This window comes from Schistocerca gregaria, chromosome 1 (assembly GCF_023897955.1).
Source record: "Schistocerca gregaria isolate iqSchGreg1 chromosome 1, iqSchGreg1.2, whole genome shotgun sequence".
Taxonomy (NCBI): Eukaryota; Metazoa; Arthropoda; class Insecta; order Orthoptera; family Acrididae; genus Schistocerca; species Schistocerca gregaria.
In genome coordinates this window covers 599,243,035-599,266,452 of record NC_064920.1, presented here as the reverse complement: position 1 = coordinate 599,266,452, position 23,418 = coordinate 599,243,035, and the positions used below count along the sequence as shown (strand labels likewise).

The 23,418-nt window shown below is 40.8% G+C and overlaps 1 protein-coding gene across 1 annotated transcript in view; it reads right to left on the bottom strand.

The window, feature by feature from the left end:
- Nucleotides 1–23,418, bottom strand: part of LOC126358244 (otoferlin) — a 288,211-nt gene that overhangs the window by 95,393 nt on the left and 169,400 nt on the right. Inside the window, exons 20-23 of the mRNA XM_050007531.1 lie at nucleotides 19,303–19,446; nucleotides 11,035–11,283; nucleotides 10,404–10,538; nucleotides 9,581–9,852 (exon numbers count right to left, since the gene is read on the bottom strand). Of these exons, the coding sequence (XP_049863488.1) occupies nucleotides 9,581–9,852; nucleotides 10,404–10,538; nucleotides 11,035–11,283; nucleotides 19,303–19,446 (800 nt within the window). The remainder of the gene's footprint in view (nucleotides 1–9,580; nucleotides 9,853–10,403; nucleotides 10,539–11,034; nucleotides 11,284–19,302; nucleotides 19,447–23,418) is intronic.

The window sequence follows — 23,418 nt, the reverse complement described above, 5'->3', positions numbered from 1 at the left end:
TTTCAAATCCTGTAGTTATGTTGCCTTAACTCAAATACCTCTATGGGATGACAAAGAAAGAACTTCTTCTCTTGTTGTCAAAACTGTGCCATGTGTTCTGTTTGCAGAAAAGGGACTGTATGATCAGCATATGAGTGAAACAGTTTGTAACCAGTGAGAAAATCAGTAAATGGACTGCTAACAACAGTTTGTCAACTCAATGAAAGGTTGTAATGTTTTCTCATTTCAACCAGCTTCATGTGCTGTTCTCAAATTTACTCAGGTTACCAGAGTTTCTCTACTGTCTTCCTGGTGCTAATGCTATGCTGAAATGGTTTTTCACTCATAAATAATATATGAACCAGAGACAAAACTCACCTTGCTGAAGAAACTATGAAAGAATGTTAATGTCTAATGTGAATACTGAAGAAAATTTACACCATTGATTAATAGAGTTGGTCTGCTCACACTGCCTCATCTTAGAAGGCACTAATAAAGTACTAAAAATGTATTTTGTAACAAATTAAAGTGATATTTAGTATTTATTACACTTAATTAAGTTCTTTTCTTTGTAAAATTAGTAATGTGTCCCAAATTTGGGTCTAGAAAATGTGGTCACCTTAATAGGTGCTTCTTTTCCAACTGCTGGTTTATTTACCACTTTCTACACCATGAAACATCATCTTATCTATGTATGTTACAATACACTAATAAAATCCACATGTACTATTAACTAAATGAAACACTTTTTTGCCTTGTTTGGTGAAATAAGGAAAAAGTATTTCATTTATTTAATATCATGTATAATAATTCACCAAGAACCCACACCTGAATCAATTAAAAATCCATATGTTTTCAAAGCTGAAAAGTAATTCTCCATACTGTGTGAATTATCTTCCTCACTGAATATGGCAGATGGATACTGTGGGTTTGCAAGGTGTGGAGGGTGAAATGGATGAGTGAAGCATGGGGACAAACTAATAAAAGTTGTCTAATACTAAACAATTCCTTCATTGTAATGTTAACAGGCACATTTAATTTCAAAATGGATTTACAAAGGGATGTTGCCACAAAAGTGCTTATGAACAGAAGTTCTCAACTGAGTTGGTCTTGTAATCCCCACCACTCATGAAGACATTATGGATACACACAAAGGGTGCCCATCATCTGTGTGAGGTTATCAGTTTACTCATTTTTTTTCTTCAGTCAGTATAAGAAACGTCACCAATATTCTTGAAGTACATGGTAAATGAGATTAATGCAACACAATGATCATGAAATGTGCAAATAAAAATAAATGAACTTTGAGGTACCACAATCTAACACAATGATCAAAGCAAAATATAATTACAAATAAACAAACTTGAGTTACGGTAGGTGACTAAACTAATCTAACAGAATAATCAAAGCAAAATACACTATAAAATAAACAAATTTGAGGTTTGTTAAATGAAGCTTAACTAACACAGTGACTAATCCAAATACAAAGCACAAATAAACAAACTTGATGTTCTGTAGATGAAGCTAATCTCACACAGTTGGAGATTTCAGTCTTTAATGGTTGCATGTGTGTTGTTGCCACAGTGTTTATAATAGTTCACAAAAAGATGTCAGATTCTGCTGCACTTGTTATAATTCAACAGGCTGCATGAAGAGGATAGGCCACTCTCGAAACATGAGACTTTGAGGCATGTGCTGAACAGTGTTTCCCTGAAGCATGGTATCAATCTCACCTACTAGTTCTTAATAGGTGTTGCAGAAGCCAGGAATGCTGTTTGCTTTATAGATACACAAAACTGATTCACTATTGATGTCTACCTGTGTCTTGCACCTATCTGGTAGCACTACAGGATGGCCGGCAGCGGTGGTCTTGCGGTTCTAGGAGCTACAGTCCAGAACTGTGGGACTGCTACGGTTGCAGGTTCGAATCCTGCCGCGGGCATGGATGTGTGTAATGTCCTTAGGTTAGTTAGGTTTAAGTAGCTCTACGTTCTAGGGGACTGATGACCTAAGATGTTAAGTCCCATAGTGCTCAGAGCCGTATGAACCACTACAGGATGTGGTTAAGTTCTGATGATGAAATAACTCAAACATAAGCTCAACACCAAAATATCATTAAATCACTGCACTTGTCAAGTGAACAGCTCAACACCAACCTGGAAGGTGCCAGGAGTTAAGGATGCTTCCTGTAGCAAGCTTTAGGGAAAAAACCTCACATGCTGTGACAGAGAGATGTGTGACAGAGAAAACTCTTGTCCTCAGATGCATACAGCTTATAATGCAGCTTCTTGCCAGGTAATGCTTCACTTGTAAGAGCTGATTGGTAGTGGGCATGAACGCATATTAGTGTCACCACACAGTCACTCCCTCCTCCCCCTACAAGAAGGATTGGCTGGAGGCAAAGTTACAGGATGCAGTGAACGCTAACAGACTCAATCAGCAGACTTCTGTGGGCAGTGGCATGTTGTCAGCAGGGCCAGGGCCTTGGCCAGGGTTTCTGCCAATAGTGAAGGCAAGCAGTGTGGCGTGCACAGCCTCTGGGACATCACATTGCAAGCCAAGCTCAGTGTGGAGGTAACACCCTTCTGCACTACCAGCCAGGGTGGTGAGAGGGTGGATGGGGGGGGGGGGGGGGGGAGGGAGGGGGGAGCGGAAATGGGAAATGCACCATGGTAACGAGGCATGGTCGGGCCTGCTGCGGTGTAGGAGCAGGGCCTGGTGGAGGATGCAGTGGCATCCTGGTGTTTGGATGGTCACACATAGTGGTCAGCCCGCAGTGCACCCTGCACAAGTGGCATAATGCACAATTTCCTGTACCAGGCCCATAGGTGCCGGCTGCTACCACCTCTTGCTTGTACGGTGGGTCACACATTGTGACGGAGGCATGTGCCAACATCGCAGTGGTGGTGATAGGTGTCTCAGTGTCAGACCCAAGGGGATGACACCTTGCAACTCAGATGGGGGACAGAGGATGGGTCTGGCAGACATGGTGAAGTGGCAGGTGCCATGAGCAGCTTTGCTGAGACAGGCAATGGTGTGAGCGGCAGAGTGGCCCCCTCTCTTAGTTTCAGTTAATGTCTGCCAAGTCAGTGGTTTTGGCCAGGGTATGGTCTTCATTAGTCGAAGGAGGAGGGGAGGAGGATATTGGTGTTTAACGTCCCGTTGTCAATGAGGTCATTAGAGACGGAGCACAAGCTCAGATCAGGGAAGGATGGGAAAGGAAGTCGGCCGTGCCCTTTCAAAGGAACCATCCCATCATTTTCCTGGTGTGATCTTGGGAAATCACAGAAAACCTAAATCAGGATGGCCAGACCACCTCCATTTAGACATGGTGGTGTGCAATGGCTAGAGAGTTTGAGTGCATACACCAACTTCAGTCAAAAGGCTATTGTGGTAGAGGCACCCCTGAGATGGGGAGATGTACAGAAAATATCTTTTCCCTTTTCTTGAACAAAAGGTGTGGTCCTGAGTACTGCTGGTGGAGTGGTGGCTGGCTGACATACACCCAGAGCATGACATGTGTGCATGTGCAATGGTCACACTACATTAAGGACTTGCACTCACCGTGGTGTTGTGGGGCTGCCAGTCATAGGTATGCCATGCAGCTGCTATAGGAAGGCTGGGGTGCACATGGTGGTTGACAGGAGCTGCAGCTAGCCTGTGATGTCAAGCAGCTGCCTACACAAGGCTTTGGCAGTGAACACACCGAAGTCTGTTTTGGCGGCCACATGCAAGCATAGGAAAACTAGTTGCAGGATAGCAGGCTAAGTTACAGACTGATAGGTAAGGGCAGCTTTTAGGAATCCATGGAACCTCTTCATCATGCTGTTAACAGCAGGATAGTAACTAGTCATAAAATGAACGAGCTTACAACAAGTTTCAGTGAGAGTTTTAAGCATCTCTCTGATTTTATCCTCATTGTCTCTCTGCGAGATATATGTAGGTGGGAGCAAATATACTGCTTGACTCATCAGTGAAGGTATGTTCTCGAAACTTCAACAAAAGCCCATACCGAGCTACTGAGCGTCTCTCCTGCAGAGACTTCCACTGGAGTTTATCTGTCATTTCTGTAAAGCTTTCGTGATTACTAAATGATCCTGCAACAAAGCGCGCTGCTCTCCGTTGGATCTTCTCTATCTCTCCTATCAACCCTACCTGGTAAGGATCCCACACTGCTGAGCAATATTCAAGCAGTGGTGGTACTGTAACCTACTTCCTTTGTTTTCAGATTGCATTTCCTTAGGATTCTTCCAATGAATCTCAGTCTGGCACCTGCTTTACCGATGATCAACTTTATATGATCATTCCATTTTAAACCACTCCTAATGCGTACTCCCAGATAATTTATGGAATTAACTGCTTCCAGTTGCTGACCTGCTATATTGTAGCTAAATGATAAAGGATCTTTCATTCTATATATGTGCAGGACATTACACTTGTCTACATTGAGATTCAGTTGCCATTCCCTGCACCACGCATCAATTCGTTGCAGATCCTCCTGCATTTTGGTACAATTTTCCATTGTTACAACCTCTTGATATACCACAGCATCATCCGCAAAAAGCCTCAGTGAACTTCCGATGTTATCCCCAAGGTCATTTATGCATATTGTAAATAGCAATGGTCCTATGTCACTCCCCTGCAGTGCACCTGAAATCACTCTTACTTCGGAGATTTCTGTCCATTGAGAATGACTTGCTGCGTTCTGTTATCTAGGAACTCTTCAATCCAATCACACAATTGGTCTGATAGTCCATTTGCTCTTACTTTGTTCATTAAATGATTGTGGGGAACTGTATCGGCCTTGCGGAAGTCAAGAAACACGTCATCCACCTGGGAACCCATGTCTGTAGCCCTCTGAGTCTCATGAACGAATAGTGTGAGCTGGGTTTCACACGATCATCTATTTTGAAACCCATGCTGATTCCTACAGAGTAGATTTCTAGTCTCCAGAAAATGTGGTGGTGGTGGTTAGTGTTTAACGTCCCGTCGACAAGGAGGTCATTAGAGATGGTCCAGAAAAGTCATTATACTCGAACATAATAGGTGTTCCAAAATTCTACAACTGATCAATGTTAGAGATATAGGTCTATAATTCTGCACATCTGTTCGACATCCCTTCTTGAAAATGGGGATGACTTGGGCCCTTTTCCATTCACTTGGAACGCTATGCTCTTCTAGAGACCTATGGTACACCGCTGCAAGAAGGGGGGCAAGTTCCTTCGCGTACTCTATGTAAAATCGAACTGGTATCCCATCAGGTTCAGCTGCCTTTCCTCTTTTGAGCGATTTTAATTGTTTATCTATCCCTCTTTTGTCTATTTCAATATCTACAATTTTGTCATCTGAATGACAATCTAGAGAAGGAACTACAGTGTAGTCTTCCTCTGTGAAACAGCATTGGAAAAAGACATTTAGTATTTCAGCTTTTAGTCTGTCATCCTCTGTTTCAGTACCATTTTGGTCACAGAGTGTCTGGACATTTTGTTTTGATCCACCTACTGCTTTGTCCTTATCATCATCATTTCATCCCCATTGACAAGCAAGTCTCTGCAGTGGTGTCAATTTGAAAGACTTGCACCGGGTGAATGGTCTACCCAACGGGAGGCCCTAGCCACATGGGATTTCCATTTTACCATGAGATTGGCTGCCTGGGTGGCAGTCAACACAGTGTTGTTGAGGGGGGGAATGAGGAAGCAGGAGCAGCTGTGGCAGTCAGCAATGATGTTCCTGATGTCTGTCATGTACCATATGTCAGTTGTGAAATGTGTTAAGTATCACTGCTGACAGACTTGCCTAGGGGAAATCTTTATGCCTCAAATTCTACAAAACCCTGTTTTAAGGGGATGGTCAGTGGAGATTGAGAAGGAATGTCCTTCAGCTGAGAGGGGTGGAAGTACTTCACCACCTCCTACTGGGCAAGGAGCTCATAGTTGTACATGACCCAACTCCACTGTGGTAATTAAAGCTTCATGGAAAAGAACACCTTCAGCATTGGTGAAGGATGGTGGCTAGTGCAGACTGGTGGCATAAGTAACAACTGTGAACTTAGTGGTCGAATAGGAGTGGGCCAGGAGAGCAGAATGCAAGGGGTCACTTTTCCTTTATTCATAACTCTTTGTCACTTGCATTATCCAGGGAATGAGAAGACTACCTTCAGTGCGATTGTCCTGGAGTGTGGACTGAGTGGTGCTTGCACACTTGTAGTGTTCTTCAGATGGCATGGGAAAAAATTGCAATCCCTAGGAACATGCAGTGTTCTTTAAAGTTCTGGAGCTTGGGAATTTGCCAACAGCCCAGATCTTCACAACACTGAGACATACTTCTCCTGGTTGATGAGAACATCAGCAACTTGGAGGCAGGAGAATATGTCCTGAAGGTACCAGCAGTGCTTTGTGAGACTGTGCAGGCAGATGTAACAACCCGAGGTGCCAAGTAGGTCACTGTCAGGTCCAAGCAGTGTTGTGGAACCCAAAGGACATAAATATGCTTCTGAAAGGACTGAAGGGGGTGATTATTCCCATCTTCTCCATGTCCTCTGGGACAATAAGAATCTAAGTAAATGTTTCTGTGCAGACCATCTTGCTGAAGATGGTTGCATCAGGCATATTATCACTGTCGCTGTGCAAGAGGGGCACTGGCTAGTGGTTGGAGATCATCTTGGATTTGAAGGACTGAAAGTCATTGCTTGGGTACCAACTGCCTTCTTTTCTTGGGACATGTTGTACGGCAGAGGCTTGTGGGCTTTTTGAGGGGTGGTGCTCACTGGTAGTGATTGCTTCCTTGATTTCAACATGTATGGCTCTTCACATACACGGTGGTAGGCAGTGGAGGCATAAAAAAACTGGAGGGATTGGCATAATTATGATGATGTAGTGCAACATATCATGGTGTAGCTCCAGCAGCTCCTGGAAGGGAGAGTGAGGAGAGAAAATTCAATGAGGAGGTCAGCAGAGTTCATGGGATAGGGAGGGCATGGGTGCTGATATGGACTGTACATGTGGGATACTGTGTGTGGGTTGAGGTTCTTGAAGACGCTCTCCACCGTAACAAAGACGCTGTCCACTGTAACAGAGGTCACACCAATGTATGTTTGTATAGTTGTGCATGGCTAACACTGGGCAGACTGTGGCAGGCAGATCCATGAACCAGTTCATAAGTAGCAGCATACCAGGAATGACTGTAAATTCAGTAAGTGTGCAGAGGTGCTGAAGGAGTTGCAAGGAACACACATCACCATATTCCACTGATGAAAATAGTGCACATGTGGGCTGAATTTGCAATGTGACCAGCTGCAGTGTCAGCTGCTCTTTCAGGGTACCAAATCTGCCTGACTGTGGCAGGCTCAAGATGATGTCACATGGTTCTGCAGCAACCAAAGACTCAAACTAAATAGCTGTTAAGGCGTATTGTGTAGAGTTGCTGCTAATCAAGAAGCCTGGGAATATTGCCTCCATAGAAGTGAACTTCAGCCGGTAGTCACGGGAGTTGAAAGGGAGCTAGTGGACGGCAGTGGCACAGGCCAGCTGGGGAATGAGAGAGGGGGTGTGCACCAGGGAGGTGACAGTCCTTGCAAGTGGCGTGTAAGTGACTGAGACAAGTGTGGAACCTGACCATATGCAATTTTAGATCACAAGGGCTCATAGACGAGGGTTACTGGCCTGGGCAAAACTCAAACATAGTGGTAAGCCGGGACAAACTCAACTGTGAAATGGCACTTCACTCACTACATTAGCCCTGGAATGGTAGAGTAGTGCACACGACTATGTATGCAGCATAGTGTGGTGAGCACTACCCCAGTGGTGGGGGGAATGTTACATTGGCAGTCACTTGGTGTGCACACATGCAGCCTGTTATGAGTACCTCCTGGTACCTCCAGGACGTATTCTCCTGCCTCCAAGTGGGTGAGGAATGCGACAGCAGCAGCCACTCGGGGTGGCCAGTTGCATTGCGGTGTGGAGCTAGGCCTGGAGGGGAGGGGGTATGTTTGGCTGGCATCACCAATGTGGGAATGGTGCTCCTCACTGAAGAAAACAAGTGGATATCATGGGTTTGCTACATATGGAGGGTAAAATGGAGGTATAATGCAACAAAAGATGTCCAAATACTGCACAGTTTATTGAAATGTTAACATGCATAATTAATTTCTGAATGCATTTACAGAGGCAAGTTGCCACAATAATGCCTATGACCAAAAACTCTCAACCAAGTCGGTCCAGTAATCCCCATCACTTATGGAGGTATTACAAGTATGCACAAGGGGTGCCCACTTACATGTTTAGGGAATCAATTTGTCCATTTTCTTCTTAGGGCAATGTCAGAAAAATTGTTAATGTTCTTGAAGTCTGGTGAATGGGACTAATCTAACACTGCGATCAAGGAAATATGCAAATAAAAGTAAATGGACTTAGGGGTACTGTAAGTGTATCTAATCTAACATAGTGATTAAAACAAAATACAATTGCAGTACAAATACAATACACAATAAATGAACTTGAGGTACCTTAAATGGAGCTAATCTAGCATGGTGACTAATGCAAATACAAAATGCAACTAAATGACCTTGAGGTTCATGGATGAAGCTAATCTAACACAGTTGGGGATTTCAGTCTTTGTAGGCCACACCTGTGGTGCCACAGTGGTTTGTACATAGTTCACAAGAAGATGTTGGATCTTGTCACACTTGCTATAATTTAACTGGTTGCGTGAAGTGGATACTCTACACTCAGGACATGAGACCACGAGGCGGGAGCTGAACAATGTTTTCTTGAAGTATGGTATCAATCTCACCTACTAATTCTCCGTAGGTGTCATGGAATCCTGCAATGCTATTCACTTTATAGAAGCACAAAAACAACTCACCACTGAAGCCTTCCTGGGTCCTCTGCCTATCTGATAGCACTATGGCAAGCTGTTCAGTTCTGATAATGAAATAACTTGCACATAAATTCAACACAAAAGAAACACTATGTTACTGTGTTTGTCATTTTGACAGCTCGGTGTTGTTGCAGGAAGTGTTGGGAGTTGGGGATGCTTCCTGTAGCACATGTTAGCAAAAACCACACATGCACTGCAGCGAAGAGGCATGTGGCAGGGAAACTCTTGTCCTCAAATGCATACAGTTCATGTTGCATTTGTTGCTGGGCAATGCATTGTCTGCTGCAGCACGAGATTGTCTGCTAGAGCAGATAGGTAATGTGAATGAATGCATAGTAGTGCATCACTATAATACTACTTCAGGAACAAACAAACAGCGCTCAAACTGAGCTCAATAAAATGGTATATTCCTGAGTTATCAGTAATTAAAAGTTGTACTGCAACAGAATCATCAAAATACTAGCTGTACTGTTGTACATTGATAATTACCAAGCTAAGATAGTAATGATTTTAGAAGATTTAAAAATAATTAGTATGAAACTACAAAGGTAATTGTTATTACTGGGAGAAACATTATTTTATTCTATTTTATTGTTTTTACATTTTAGCATTTAACTATTTCCTGCTTCATTCATCAATAATGTATTAATTATAGAAACACACTTGTTGGGTAACTGAGCACAAATAATCATCAAAAAAAGTTTTACTGTGACTTGATACTTACTTCCCAAAAACAGGGTTCAGCTGTTTGGATATGTAGTTTTCCTTATCACTGATTCTCTTATTCCCAAGCTGAAGAACAATGTATGGATCTGCTTTCCCATTTAGGTCCATTGGATGAAGATCTGTAGCTTTCACAATGTAAACACGGACAAGTACATGTATTGGGTCATTTGATGGAAGACCTTGGAAAAATCCATACTGTGGATCAAACCCCATTATTGTATGATCTTCAATGTCTTTTGGCAATGGCCACTTGTAAACTTTGATAGCTCCCTGTAAAATAATAGACTTATTCTTAGTTTCATTCCTCTCAATTAATATTAACCATTTTTCATTAAAACTTCCCAGCTAAGACATCTTCCAAGATGAAACAACAATAATTGGGGCTACCAGTGTTTCATCTTTGAAGATGTCCTCTGCAAATAGAGATGAAAAGTTAGCAAATAACTTTGTGTACTGGCCATGCTCTTTTGACCAGAATTTTTAACAGAAGTATCAGCTGTGAAAGCCTTCACTGAGTTATATTATCAATAACTATTAGAAAACCAGTCATGAATCCTGAGACACTGATTAGACACTGGAGAGAGTTAAGAGTTAGAGCTACACAGGATGTCCAGGGAGAAACAGGTCAGACTACAATTATGGTACACATTTTTTTCCAATTTTTTAAAGTTAAGATCTTAAATGTACTTTTACATGTTGTTTTTTAAATTCACAGTGACTAAAGTCTTATTTTATTATCTATCTGCTGCTGATTTTAACTATTTACAATGTTTTCTTTTTCTGTTATGTAATTCTTAAATTTTAGTATTGATGGTTCTTACTTTGAATGTTCCAACAACGCGACTTTCATCTTCTGTGTCATCACCAGTTTTTTTTCCTCTGTATAGGTCAAATGTGAGAAGCCATTCTTTAAAACCATTGTACTCTGGCTGCATTTCAAGTTCATTGGGATAGATCTGCCAAGAAAAATCAATAAAAGCTGTTGTTACAACATATGCAGCGCCATCAGAGGTTTGTGTGCATACATACATTTGTGTGTGTGTGTGTGTGTGTGTGTGTGTGTGTCTACTGCTGACAAAGGCCTTAATTGCCAAATGCTTTAATTGTGTGAATCTTTTTATTGTGCCTATCGCGACTCAGCATCTCCGCTATATGGTGAGTAGCAACTTTCCTTCTCTGGTATTGTTTGATAGTAATGTTTTGAATTACACTTGTGTTATTTATCTTACATTGTTACTGTTAATCATAATTATCATTAAAGAATAAATACACTGAAAAGTAAATAACAGAATGAAGACTTTGCAATGGCCTTGCAATATTTATGGTTATCTGTATTGCAAAATATTGTTACAGCTTGAGTTTGCAAAATAAATATTTGATTTTATGGGCTATTTTTAATCAGACATGGAAATACAGTTACATGGGCTGGTGATAAAAAAATATATTTCTTGCCTTCATTATTGCAGTTTGAAGCTCACTTCTCCTTCTCATACTTTTAGGGCTGAGACGAGCCACAAATTTTGCAGCTGTTGATGTTCCTTTCAATGTGTGTTTCTTTTTTTCAGTGCTTCTATCACTGCCAGTCCATGAAATATCTCTATTAGATGGCTGAAACCCACTATTTTCCTCAAAGTATATTGGCAAAGATCCATTTTGCTGACTGTGCATCTGTGCAACCTCTTTACGATGTTCTTTACTTTCCTGGACAGATTATTTACAACAACATAATTGTTGATATAAAAAATAACTGAAAATCAACATATAAACTACAGATTTAAAGTTAAAAATAATATAAAGTAGCATATGATTTAATGGGTATACACTATCTTAAAAAATAAAACAAATACTGATGGTTAAGAAAATTAATTATCAACCTAAATAGTTTATTGTAACAAATTAATATTTTTAAATGCATTGAAAGTAATTAGATCATAAAATTTAAGTCAAAGAAACTGTACATATCTGTCCATTCATTTCAATAGCGTGAACAAATGCAAGAACAGTCACGAAAATAAATAGATAAACCCAAACATCACATTTCAAGGTTTTACACAGAACTACTAGAAGGCAGTACTGAGATGTGACTTTACTACTGTTTTCAACTTGGACATTTGTTATTGTTTAAACAATAGCAGCCCAGAAATTGGCCAGGTTATTTGTTTACGGAGAGTGTTTAAAAAAAAGGTATACGAAAAAACGGAAATTCCACAAAAAGATTTTAATTGGATAATTTTTCATAATTTTTGTAAAGGTCAAACTCAACAATAATGCCTCCTGCCACTTTGGTAAACTTTTGGTAATCAATCATCTCCAGAATGGACTATTTACAATTGCTTTACAGAATTTAATTGTGGCCATGCTTCCATCAGTAATAAATTTTTGAAGCTTAGCCAAAATTGAATAGTCCATGGGTGTACAGTCAGTACATAGTGTCCAGTGAATACAATATTCTGGTCATCAGACATGTCACCATCATCCAGTGTGCTGATGAACTGACCTTCTAGGGACGCACAGCTGACAAATTTCTTTCTTCTGCAGGATGCCCCACACGTGGCTTTCGCCATAGTGCAAGTGTCGATAGTCAAAGATGCAATTGTGTTGGTGAATGTATCTGCTCGATGTGTCAGCATGGATGTAGGCACTCTGTCTGCCCTGTCCACGAGTTTGTTGTGTTTACTGATGTCTTTTTAATCAGACACAGTGTTGGTTCCCAAGTCTTTCTGAGACAGCAGCAGTTCTAGTTGATAAGAAAATTGCTGCTGTGTATTTTGATGACTTTTCAAACAATGCTGTTCTAGCATTTTAACATTTGTGCTAAAATCCCAGTGCATTAATATTCCATTGCAAGAGTCTTGGATAAACAGTGCTCTGTGACTGCTAACTTGTTAGAATATATTATTCAACTGTGCCATTGGTGTTATCAGCAGCAATGTTTGTCTAATATAAATCTTCCACTAATTGCATGAATCTGGTATATTCAGGCCTTCAATAATCGTAGGTCAGCTTCGATATTCTCCAATAATGCCCATGTTTTACTGGGCATACAGAAAAAAGTTTGTACCCAGTGCTTTTTCAGAATGTGCCAAATTTTTCTCCAACGCACACCACTGTATTGTAAAAAGGCTGTGGCTGTATCTTTCTCCATGACTTCTTTTACCTCCTCAGGTTGCACTGCAGTGACAGGGCACAGACACTGCCTGATCTGCCATTCCGATTAATCGTTTTTTTCATAATACAGTTCTGAGATGTTCCAGTTACTGGGTGAGAATCTCTGAATCTGCAAAGATGTGTGCCCTGTCTATTAGCATTTTGAGCACCTCACTTCGCTGTGCCGGATGGAGGTGGATACTGGTCAGTGTGCATTGCTTCCTGGTATACACAATGGCTCAGGGAGCCATCTGTTCTTTTCTTGAACATGACATTCAGAAATGGTCTTCCCTCTGTCTCAGTCTCCATAGAGACTTCTATGGAGCCAGACGATGAATGTATCTTCCACATAATAGAAAAAAAACAGGTTTCCATTTATATGACTTTAGGGTTGCTTCTTCAATGTGCTCCATTTAGAGACAGGCAACCATAGGTTAGAGTGGGCTACCCATTGGAACACTCTCCTTCTGTTCACAGTATTCTCTGTTAAAAAGAAAATATGTGGAAGTCAAACCATGTGCCTCCAGGAGGTCAACTTGTCAGCGCACCTGATAATGGCGACATATCTGACTGCCGAAATATTGTGTCGCGTACATACCAGTACACCTACAGACTGTTCATTTAATTAATATGCCATGAGAAACTGAAAAATCATGTTAATCAAAGTTGGTTGGCATTCCAATAAACACTGATGTTGTGAGCTATATAATGAACACATTAGCATGTAACTTACCATGAAATAAAGGCATTCTTAAGCATATCACAGAATGTAGACACTTGACTTCAAATGAATGCCCATGATGTCAAAATTTGATTGTTTTGCAGAATATTTGCTACAATACAGCAACTACTTTGTTATGCTATAATTGCATCATTGTCTAATAATATCAAATGTGATCTTTTAGGATTCTTCATTTCCTTCAGTTGCTTATTCATGCTTCAATAATGGTGCTTTGTCTTTCTCTTTACTATTTTACTTTTGAGTATCCTTCTTTCTTTGATACCAAAGTTTTACCAGCTTGTGTTTCACCACTAACATTACATTTTCATTATTTTATTGATCTTCTTTCTTACTTTTTCCCAAGTAAAAATTATCTTCTAGAGATACCACAGATAAGACAAAGCAGAAATGAACTTGCCAGACAATGACCTGTATGTTGATATGGGCAGAGGCAGAATTTATACTGCCCACACTCTGCAAAACACTGTGGAGTGCATGCACAGGGCACACCCCTTATAACAGTTATTATGGTTTTATCCCATTATATTTATGTATGAAGCACAGCAAGAATAACTGTTTAAATGCATCTGTGCATGCTGTAATTAGTCTGATCTCATCCTCATGATCCCTATGGGAGTGATATGTAGGGGTTTGTAGTACATTCCTAGAATCATCATACAAACGTGGTTCCTGAAACTTTGGAAGTAGGCTTTCTCATGACAGTTTATGTCTATCTTCAAGATTATACTAGTTCAGTTCTTTTGAAGTCTCTATGACACTTTGCAACAGGCTAAACAAACTTATGACTATCCATGCTACCCTTCTCTATATATTTTCCATATCCCCCATCAGACCTGTCTCTAACAGGTCTCACACCCTTGAGTAATATTCTAGGATGGACCACACTACCGATTTGTAAACAGTCTCTTGACTGCATTTCCTTAGTAATCTACTAGTAAACTGAAGATCGCTGCCTTCTTCACCCATGACTAAGCCTCTGTCATTCTTCCATTTCAAATAATTACAAAGTGCTACACCCAGGTATTTGTATGAGTTTATCAATTTCATTTATGACTCACTGATATTATAGCCATAGGATAGTATGTTTTATTGTTCTGTGAAGGGCATAATTTTACATTTCTTAAGATTTGAAACCAGTTTTCAATCTTTGCACCACTTCGATATCTCATAAAGATCTGACTGAATATTTGTGCAGTTCCTTTCACATTGAACATCATTACAGATAACTGCATCATCTACAAAAAGTTTGAGGTTACTATTATATTGTTTGCAAGATCATTAGTATACAACATCTACAGGAAGGGACCCAAAACACTTCCCTGGGGTACACCCGTGGCTACCTCTACATTTGACAATGATTTGCCATCCAAGATAAAACTACTGCATTCTCACTACTAAGAAGCCCTGCTAAGGTAATCATTGGAGGCTTCATGCATCACTCTCTTGACAGCCAAGAATGTTTTATTTAGCCATATGCTTTGTTTTACATTCATTTTTCAGTAGTCTCAGTTTCTCTGGAAGTTACTTTACAATTGTATGACTGATGCTTGTTTGATGTGTGTGTGTGTGTGTGTGTGTGTGTTTGTGTTTTTTCCCCCCAGCATGGGTAGCTGGCATTGTCAAACCTTCACCTTCCATTGCCAGTGGTGGACTGGATCAGAGCTCTCAGCTACAGACTATATGTACCTGGTGTGCCAATGTCCAAGGGCCTTTCTGTGGCCATTACTGCTGTGGTTCTTCCCTTTATACCTGCAACAGCTGTTTGCTCCAGCATGGGAAACAAGGTTTCATTCAACTTGAGGCTTTCTGCTTTCTTGTTGAAGCAATTGTCATATTTTTGTATTTCTACTGCTTCTCTGAAGAAATGGGTGTAATAGCACTTTTCTACAGTGAGAACTTCTGTGTTGGTGAATTTTACTAGGTGGATGGTCTCACAAAGCATATTCTTTGCCATAGCCAATTTCTCCACCTGTCCCATCCTACAACACCACTGATACTGGGTGATCCCAGTGTTGGTTGATTGTGCAGTCATCCCAACATACTCTTTTCCACATGTGCATGGTATACTGTATATTCCCAATACTGCAAGTAGGTCCATTTTCTCCTTTCCTGATTTGAGACAGTTTTTGACCTTCTTTGTCGGTTGATAAATAGTCTTTCTGCTGTAACTGCACAATGTATGGCCAATTCTGTCAGTCACACTGGGGGTGTATTGCAAAAAGGCTGTAACCAACATTTCTTATTCCAGTGTGTCGCTCCTCTGGATTCTGTGAACCAAAAACTAAGCACAGATCCAGTGAAGCAGATCTCTTAGCATAGATACAGAGGACACTGAGCAACATTGAAGGCTGAACGCCTTGTTTGTAGGGATTACCAAAAATCCGTAAAAATAATGTTACATTAAGACTGACTGTTAGTTCTCCAGGCTCATCGATGTATGAAATGGCAAAACAATTGGCCTCTCTGCTCCAGCCGCACATGGGAAAGACTGACACACACATAAAGGACTCAGGATATTTTATTCAGAAGTTGACAAAAGTAAAACTTGGACTAAATGACATTCTGGTCAATTTCGATGTTGTTTCTTTGTTTAGCAAAGTGCCACTCAGTGATTCTCTGAAGTATATCAGTTCCATATTCCTGCAATACATCATCAGGCTTTTACATATATCTCACCATGAGATATTTCATGTGCAATGCCAACTTCTGTGAACAGCAGGAAGGCATTGTCATGGGTAGTTCACTCAGTCCAGTAGTGACCAACTTCTTCATGGAACATTTCAAAGCACAGGTGCTGGACTTGGTATCTTTTAAACCTAAGGTGTGGTGCAGATGTGTCAATGGTACTTTCATTGTGTGCAACCATAGTGAGGAACAGCTTTATGACTTCTTAAGAAATCTGAATAGTCTCCATGCCAACATAAAATTTACCCTGGAGGTATAAAAGGATCAACAGTTACCTATTCTAGATGTGCTGGTCATGAGGAGTGGTGAGAACCTGGAACATACTGTGGGTTTAAAACTGACAGACATGGACCATTACCTGTACAAAGTGTGAAGTCACCACCTGAACCAGAAAAGAGACAAGATTAATACCCTTATAATGTGAACAAGATGAATATGTGAGCCACAGTACCTCAGGCACGAGATACAATGCATAGAAACAGTTCCAAGGAGCAATGGGTACTTCTCCAGTTACATAACAAGTGTCACAGAATGTAACACTCTGTAGAATGACACATCAGAAAAAGAAATTTGGGTGCAGCCTTTCTACCACACATTTCCAGACTGATGTACATAGTTGGCTGTATACTTAGTGTAAAGACCATTTATGAACTGACAGAAATGCTCAAAGAGTGTCTCGGATTGGCAAAGGAGGAATGGGACCTGGCTGCAAAGTCAGGAATATACTGTATATCATGTACATGTGGAAAAAAAATTGTTGAAATGACTGGACAATCAATCAACACCAGGATCACTGAACATAAGTGGCATTGCTTGTTGGGACAGGTGGAGCAATCAGCTGTTGTGGAGCACTTCCTATGCAAGAGTAAACACTTAGTAAAATATGATGATGCAGAAGTTCTTACTGTAGAGAGGAGTTATCACATCCACTTGTTCAGAAAAGCTATAGAAATGCACAAACATGACAACAGCTTCAAAAGGAAGCCTCAAGCAGAATGGATCCCTGGTTGCTGTGCTGCAGTGAACAACTGTTGCAGGTAGCAAGGAGAGAAATGCGGTGGTAATGGCCATACGCTTGGCCTGGAGTGCCAGGTACATCTGCAGCTCTGAGCTCAGCTGCAGTTAACCATGAGCAATGGAGGGTGAAGCTTTTACAATGCTAACCACTCTCTCATGCAGATGAAACATGAGAAAAATCATAAAACAAATGCCGATTGAAGAACCCAAGACAGAAGCCAACAGACAATTTGTTAGTCTTTGGAATTTGAGCCATAGTTCCTCTACATGTTTCTGTGTTGAGCAAAAAGTTTCAAGTTCCTCATTCAGTTATGACACTACTGCTTTTCTGTCTAATTTACTGAACTAGTCTTTCCTTCTCAGGCCGTGTACTGAGTCTTCCATCAACTGCTTTCTGGGCAACTTTTTTGAACTCCCTTCTTTTCCTAAACCTCACCAGTCCTGTCCATTTTCATTTACCTTCTGCTAGGAAATGGAGCCACCAGCTCCAAAAGCTTGCCATTTACTTAAGCTTTATATACATTTTCTTCTGCCACCACTTGGTGAGCAGATTCATTATTTATCCATTACATTGCTGAATGTACAGATCTTTCTTCTTGTTTTAGTTAACCTTTGTATTTTGGTATTCTGTATAGCTACTGCTGCCTCATGGTCAAGTATTGTGTTTTGTCATATCTACCACCAACAAAATGTCCCCCTAATGGTTGTTGATGGGAAAGTCTCCTCTGATGATTACAGTATGATATTATGCTTTAGAGACTTTTGAATGAGCCAACTGATATTTTTCTAAAGCTCACAAGGGGAAGTTAGGGCAAGTTAATATATCAGCTCAGTTTCAGATATAATATTAACTGGCTTTGCAAAGCAGAGGTGACAGTGGTGGTCAATAGAAGATCCAGTTATAATTTATGCGGACCCTCAATACTGACTCTTGCTCAAACAGTCTCATACGCAGCTTCAATTTCTATTTTGATGGATTTGATTTAGTTGCCTACTGCAACAAATACACCACCTCCATTTCCCATTAAAGTATCCTTTTGGTGTATGCTTAAATTTTTCCCAAAAATCTCAGTATCATCAACTTTCAGTTTTAAGCAGCTTTGTGTACATATATTATTTGAACTTCACTGCCTCTTAGGAAAGCTTAAAACTCTGGTGCTTTGTCATGAATGCTTTGGCAGTTAACCATTAGGATTTCAAAACCGTTAGCTGTGGAGTGTGTTTCTTTGGATCTTACACCAATACCTCTGTGTTTCCTGCAGCTATTATTATCTAGATGGTATGAAGAATTGCCAAATCTAAAAAAATCTGTGTGTGCATCTCATGCACAATCAGCTACCATGGTAAAAGCCTCTTATGTGTAGTGCACACCTGACCCATATATGGGTAAAATCTAATTTATGTAACATGTAATTCATGTAACATCTAAACATCAAATTCAGTTGTGGAGTACAGAACAACTCTTTGTCTGTTAATTAGATGTAATAATGGACATGCTATCATTGTTTTTTGAGGCCACAATCCAACTATGATTATAAATTGTTGGTAAATTTATTCTTAATACAATTTTACTTTCTTCTGTTGCACAGTTTGCCTCTTTAGTTCAGTAAGTTTATCTGTCGTGATTGGTAGGTAAATCCTGACTACTAATTGCAGAACTAGGAAGGCCTGATTTGTGGACACTAGGTGTGCTTGACTAAAGTTAAACACAGAGTTTTGACTTTTGCAGGCAAAATAGCTGTAAGTGATTGTGCAGCATCATCTTTTTAATGCTTGCAGTAGTAATATTGCATAGTCAAGAAACATGGTCAAAATTGGAATTTTGCAGAAGTCTCACAAGGGGAAGTTAGGGAAAGTTCATATCACCTGAGTTTTAGAGGTAACATTAACTGGCTTTGCAAACCAGAAATACATGCTGGGAAACAACAATAAGTTAGAAGTTTCAATGACTCCCGAATGTAATATGAAGTTAATTTCACACACACACACACACACACACACACACACACACACACACACACACACACACACACACACACACGGAAACAAACACAAACACACACCACCACTGCCACTGTCTTTCATTGATTTATTTATCTCTTAAAATAAGAATAGTGTAGAGTTTATACCTCTATCATGGCTTCCACAGAGGCAAAATACTTGGTCCACCAGTCACGATTACTTTCATCATTATCTGCTTCATCAATACTTTGTTTTCTTTTTCTGTTTGCCTCTGTTTTCAGGTCCTTTTTTGATGGTATATGGCCTGTACCCTGTAAATAAAATAATTTGGATTTTGTAATACAATAACAATTAATCAAGTAACCTTGGAGATACACCATAATTTAACTGTAATGATGAACAACTTTCAATTCATAAACATATCTTAGTTATCACATCTAATGTTACACTATAATGAATGTATGAAAGAAGAGGAGTCAAAATGTCAAGAGAGCATGAGGTGCTGGATGTAGAGTGGGCCACTATCTTGTCAGAATATTGATGACAACAATCTCGAGACCCAGCAGGAAATGCAAAAGAATGCAAAACCTCACTCGATATACTCAGGAAAGCCTGAACAAAGATAATACAAGAGGTACTTTCAAGATCAAACTGACCCAAAAAAAAAAAAAAAAAAAAAAAAAAAAAAAAAAAAAAAAAAAAAAAAATAATAATAATTCCAAATAAAATTAGGGAAAACAAGGGTGATTTGATGAGGGATGTGAAGAACCTTTCTGAGAGAGACAGCAGACCAATTTACTACAAGTAACAAGTAGTATGCAGGAAGAAGGAAAATCAAAGTCCAAAGAAATACAACAGCAGTAATAGGCCACACTGAGGAAAGCAAAGAAAAGATTTGTAAGAAACATAACAGAGGAAACCCAGCAAGACTTGATGGAAATAGATGTAAAGAAATATGTAGGAAAGCAAAGAGGTTTAAGGGAGGATCAAAGCACCAATACAAATTCAGGAAAGATGCCAATGGAAGGATGCTAACAGAGGATCAAAGCACTGGAAGAAGATAGTTGAACATCTCAGGGATCTATTACATTGCAAAGGACCAACTGAATCATTCAAGTTTACTGACCCAATGACAGTGCATCCAGAAAATACGTCACTGATCATTGTGGACATAAGGGAACAGGTTAAAAACCTTAAGAATGGCAAGAGTCCAGAAGAGGCTGGATTTGCTGCTGAACTTCTCAAGGCTGCAGACAGAGCCCTCTTCTCCAAAATCCACAAGCTAATTGCGTCAGTCTGGACAGATCAGTCAATACCAGAGAAAAGGAAGTTAGCTGTGATATATCCCACTCATAAAAATGAAGATAAATTGGTATGTGACAACATAAGGACACTGCACTATTCAGCATGTGCTACAAGATTACCTCCAACTGCCTACTAGAACGAATCAAGCCATTGACAAAGAAATAACTGGAACTATGGACCAATTCTTTGTCTTGAAACAGGTTTGTGAGAAAATGTATGAATATGGCAGAGAATTATATCTTCACTTCATAGATTTCAAGAAAGCTTACAATAGTGCCCATAGACTGTGTCTGTTTACAGTTATAACATAATAAGGCAAACCAAAGAAATTGGTGAGAACAGTAGAGATACATTTCAGTGATGCAAAAGCTAAGGTCAAGATAGGCAATAAAATGACAGAAAGCTTCCAGTGTGTACAGGATTAAAAGAAGATGAATTCTGGCTGGAGCAGCAGAGAAAGCAGTTGTGTGCATCAAGTGTGCTTGCTTTCGTGAATGTACACTCCTGGAAAAGGAAAAAAGAACACATTGACACCGGTGTGTCAGACCCACCATACTTGGTCCGGACACTGCGTGAGGGCTGTACAAGCAATGATCACACGCACGGCACAGCGGACACACCAGGAACCGCGGTGTTGGCCGTCGAATGGCGCTAGCTGCGCAGCATTTGTGCACCGCCGCCGTCAGTGTCAGCCAGTTTGCCGTGGCATACAGAGCTCCATCACAGTCTTTAACACTAGTAGCATGCTGCAACAGCGTGGACGTGAACCGTATGTGCAGTTGACGGACTTTGAGCAGGGGCGTATAGTGGGCATGCGGGAGGCCGGGTGGACGTACCGCCGAATTGCTCAACACGTGGGGCGTGAGGTCTCCACAGTACATCGATGTTGTCGCCAGTGGTCGGCGGAAGGTGCACGTGCCCGTCGACCTGGGACCGGACCGCAGCGACGCACGGATGCACGCCGAGACCGTAGGATCCTACGCAGTGCCGTAGGGGACTGCACCGCCACTTCCCAGCAAATTAGGGACACTGTTGCTCCTGGGGTATCGGTGAGGACCATTCGCAACCGTCTCCATGAAGCTGGGCTACGGTCCCGCACACCGTTAGGCCGTCTTCCGCTCACGCCCCAACATCATGCAGCCCGCCTCCAGTGGTGTCGCGACAGGCATGAATGGAGGGACGAATGGAGACGTGTCATCTTCAGCAATCAGAGTCGCTTCTGCCTTGGTGCCAATGATGGTCGTATGCGTGTTTGGCGCCGTGCAGGTGAGCGCACAATCAGGACTGCATACGACCGAGGCACACAGGGCCAACACCCGGCATCATGGTGTGGGGAGCGATCTCCTACACTGGCCGTACACCTCTGGTGATTGTCGAGGGGACACTGAATAGTGCACGGTACATCCAAACCGTCATGGAACCCATCGTTCTACCATTCCTAGACCGGCAAGGGAACTTGCTGTTCCAACAGAACAATGCACGTCCGCATGTATCCCGTGCCACCCAACGTGCTCTAGAAGGTGTAAGTCAACTACCCTGGCCAGCAAGATCTCCGGATCTGTCCCCCATTGAGCATGTTTGGGACTGGATGAAGCGTTGTCTCACGCGGTCTGCACGTCCAGCACGAACGCTGGTCCAACTGAGGCGCCAGGTGGAAATGGCATGGCAAGCCGTTCCACAGGACTACATCCAGCATCTCTACGATCGTCTCCATGGGAGAATAGCAGCCTGCATTGCTGCGAAAGGTGGATATACACTGTACTAGTGCCGACATTGTGCATGCTCTGTTGCCTGTGTCTATGTGCCTGTGGTTCTGACAGTGTGATCATGTGATGTATCTGACCCCAGGAATGTGTCAATAAAGTTTCCCCTTCCTGGGACAATGAATTCACGGTGTTCTTATTTCAATTTCCAGGAGTGTATGTGCGTTTCTTTCCTGAGTAAAGATTCAGCTGATATCTCAAAGTGTAACACTTTTTTTTGTTGTGGCTGTCTGCAACTTAATGTGTCATCTTTATGGTAAGTAGCAATCTATTCTTTTCATAATATTGTTGATATTCCAACTCGGACTTTTCATTGTTTCAACTGGATGATCAAATGTTTATATTGAATGATACTATTCAGACATAAAGTTTAGATAAGATTTCCTTTATTACATGCAAAACAAAGATACTCATCTAGTTGGTAGTGTGGGCTGGCAATCAATATTCTTTATAGTCTGGCTTTAAAATTTGCTCTGGGGAGTAATGTGACTGATCTTGGTAATGCAATGGCTAGCCTCAATCCTGCATACAGTGGGCTTCTTTGACAAAGTACACTTGTAGTGGGATGAAACCGATCTTCGTTTCTGGTGTTGCATTTGTGCAGCTCATAGTTTACATTTTGTATTAAGTGTTCAGGCCAACAAGATTGATTTAAAAATATACATATTTATAACAGTCAATACCCCAAGTCTAGCAATCCAGGGCAAGGAGGTAGGTTGTAGTACAAGGGCATCACTGCAGTATTTTATAAGCATATTTATTGTAAATGTATCAATTTTAGTCAGTTCGCTTGCCAGAGAGTGAACATACATATCCCATTGAAATGTATCTTGTATTGTTAACCCCAGGTATCTTATACAGTTTTCTTTGATGGCAGTGTTAGTTTCAGTACACAACGGAATTTCAAAATCTATCTCTCTTGTGGGGTTACTGCTGTTTTCTTGGTGCTGACACTAAGATGGTTCACTGAAGTACTGAATTATTTCATTTTTGATACAGCTGCACAATATTTCTAATTTGTCATAATATTTATGCTTGCTTACAACAGATGTATCTCAAGCATATAGAATTATGTACCCCATGATTTATATCAGATCTGTTTGTACCATTCACCACTTTTAATAGCACAAACTGCTTTCTCTTAGTTAGATAAGTTTTTATTAGATAATGATTAATGCATCTGATGCCTGTTCCCTAACTGTTCTAGGAGTATTG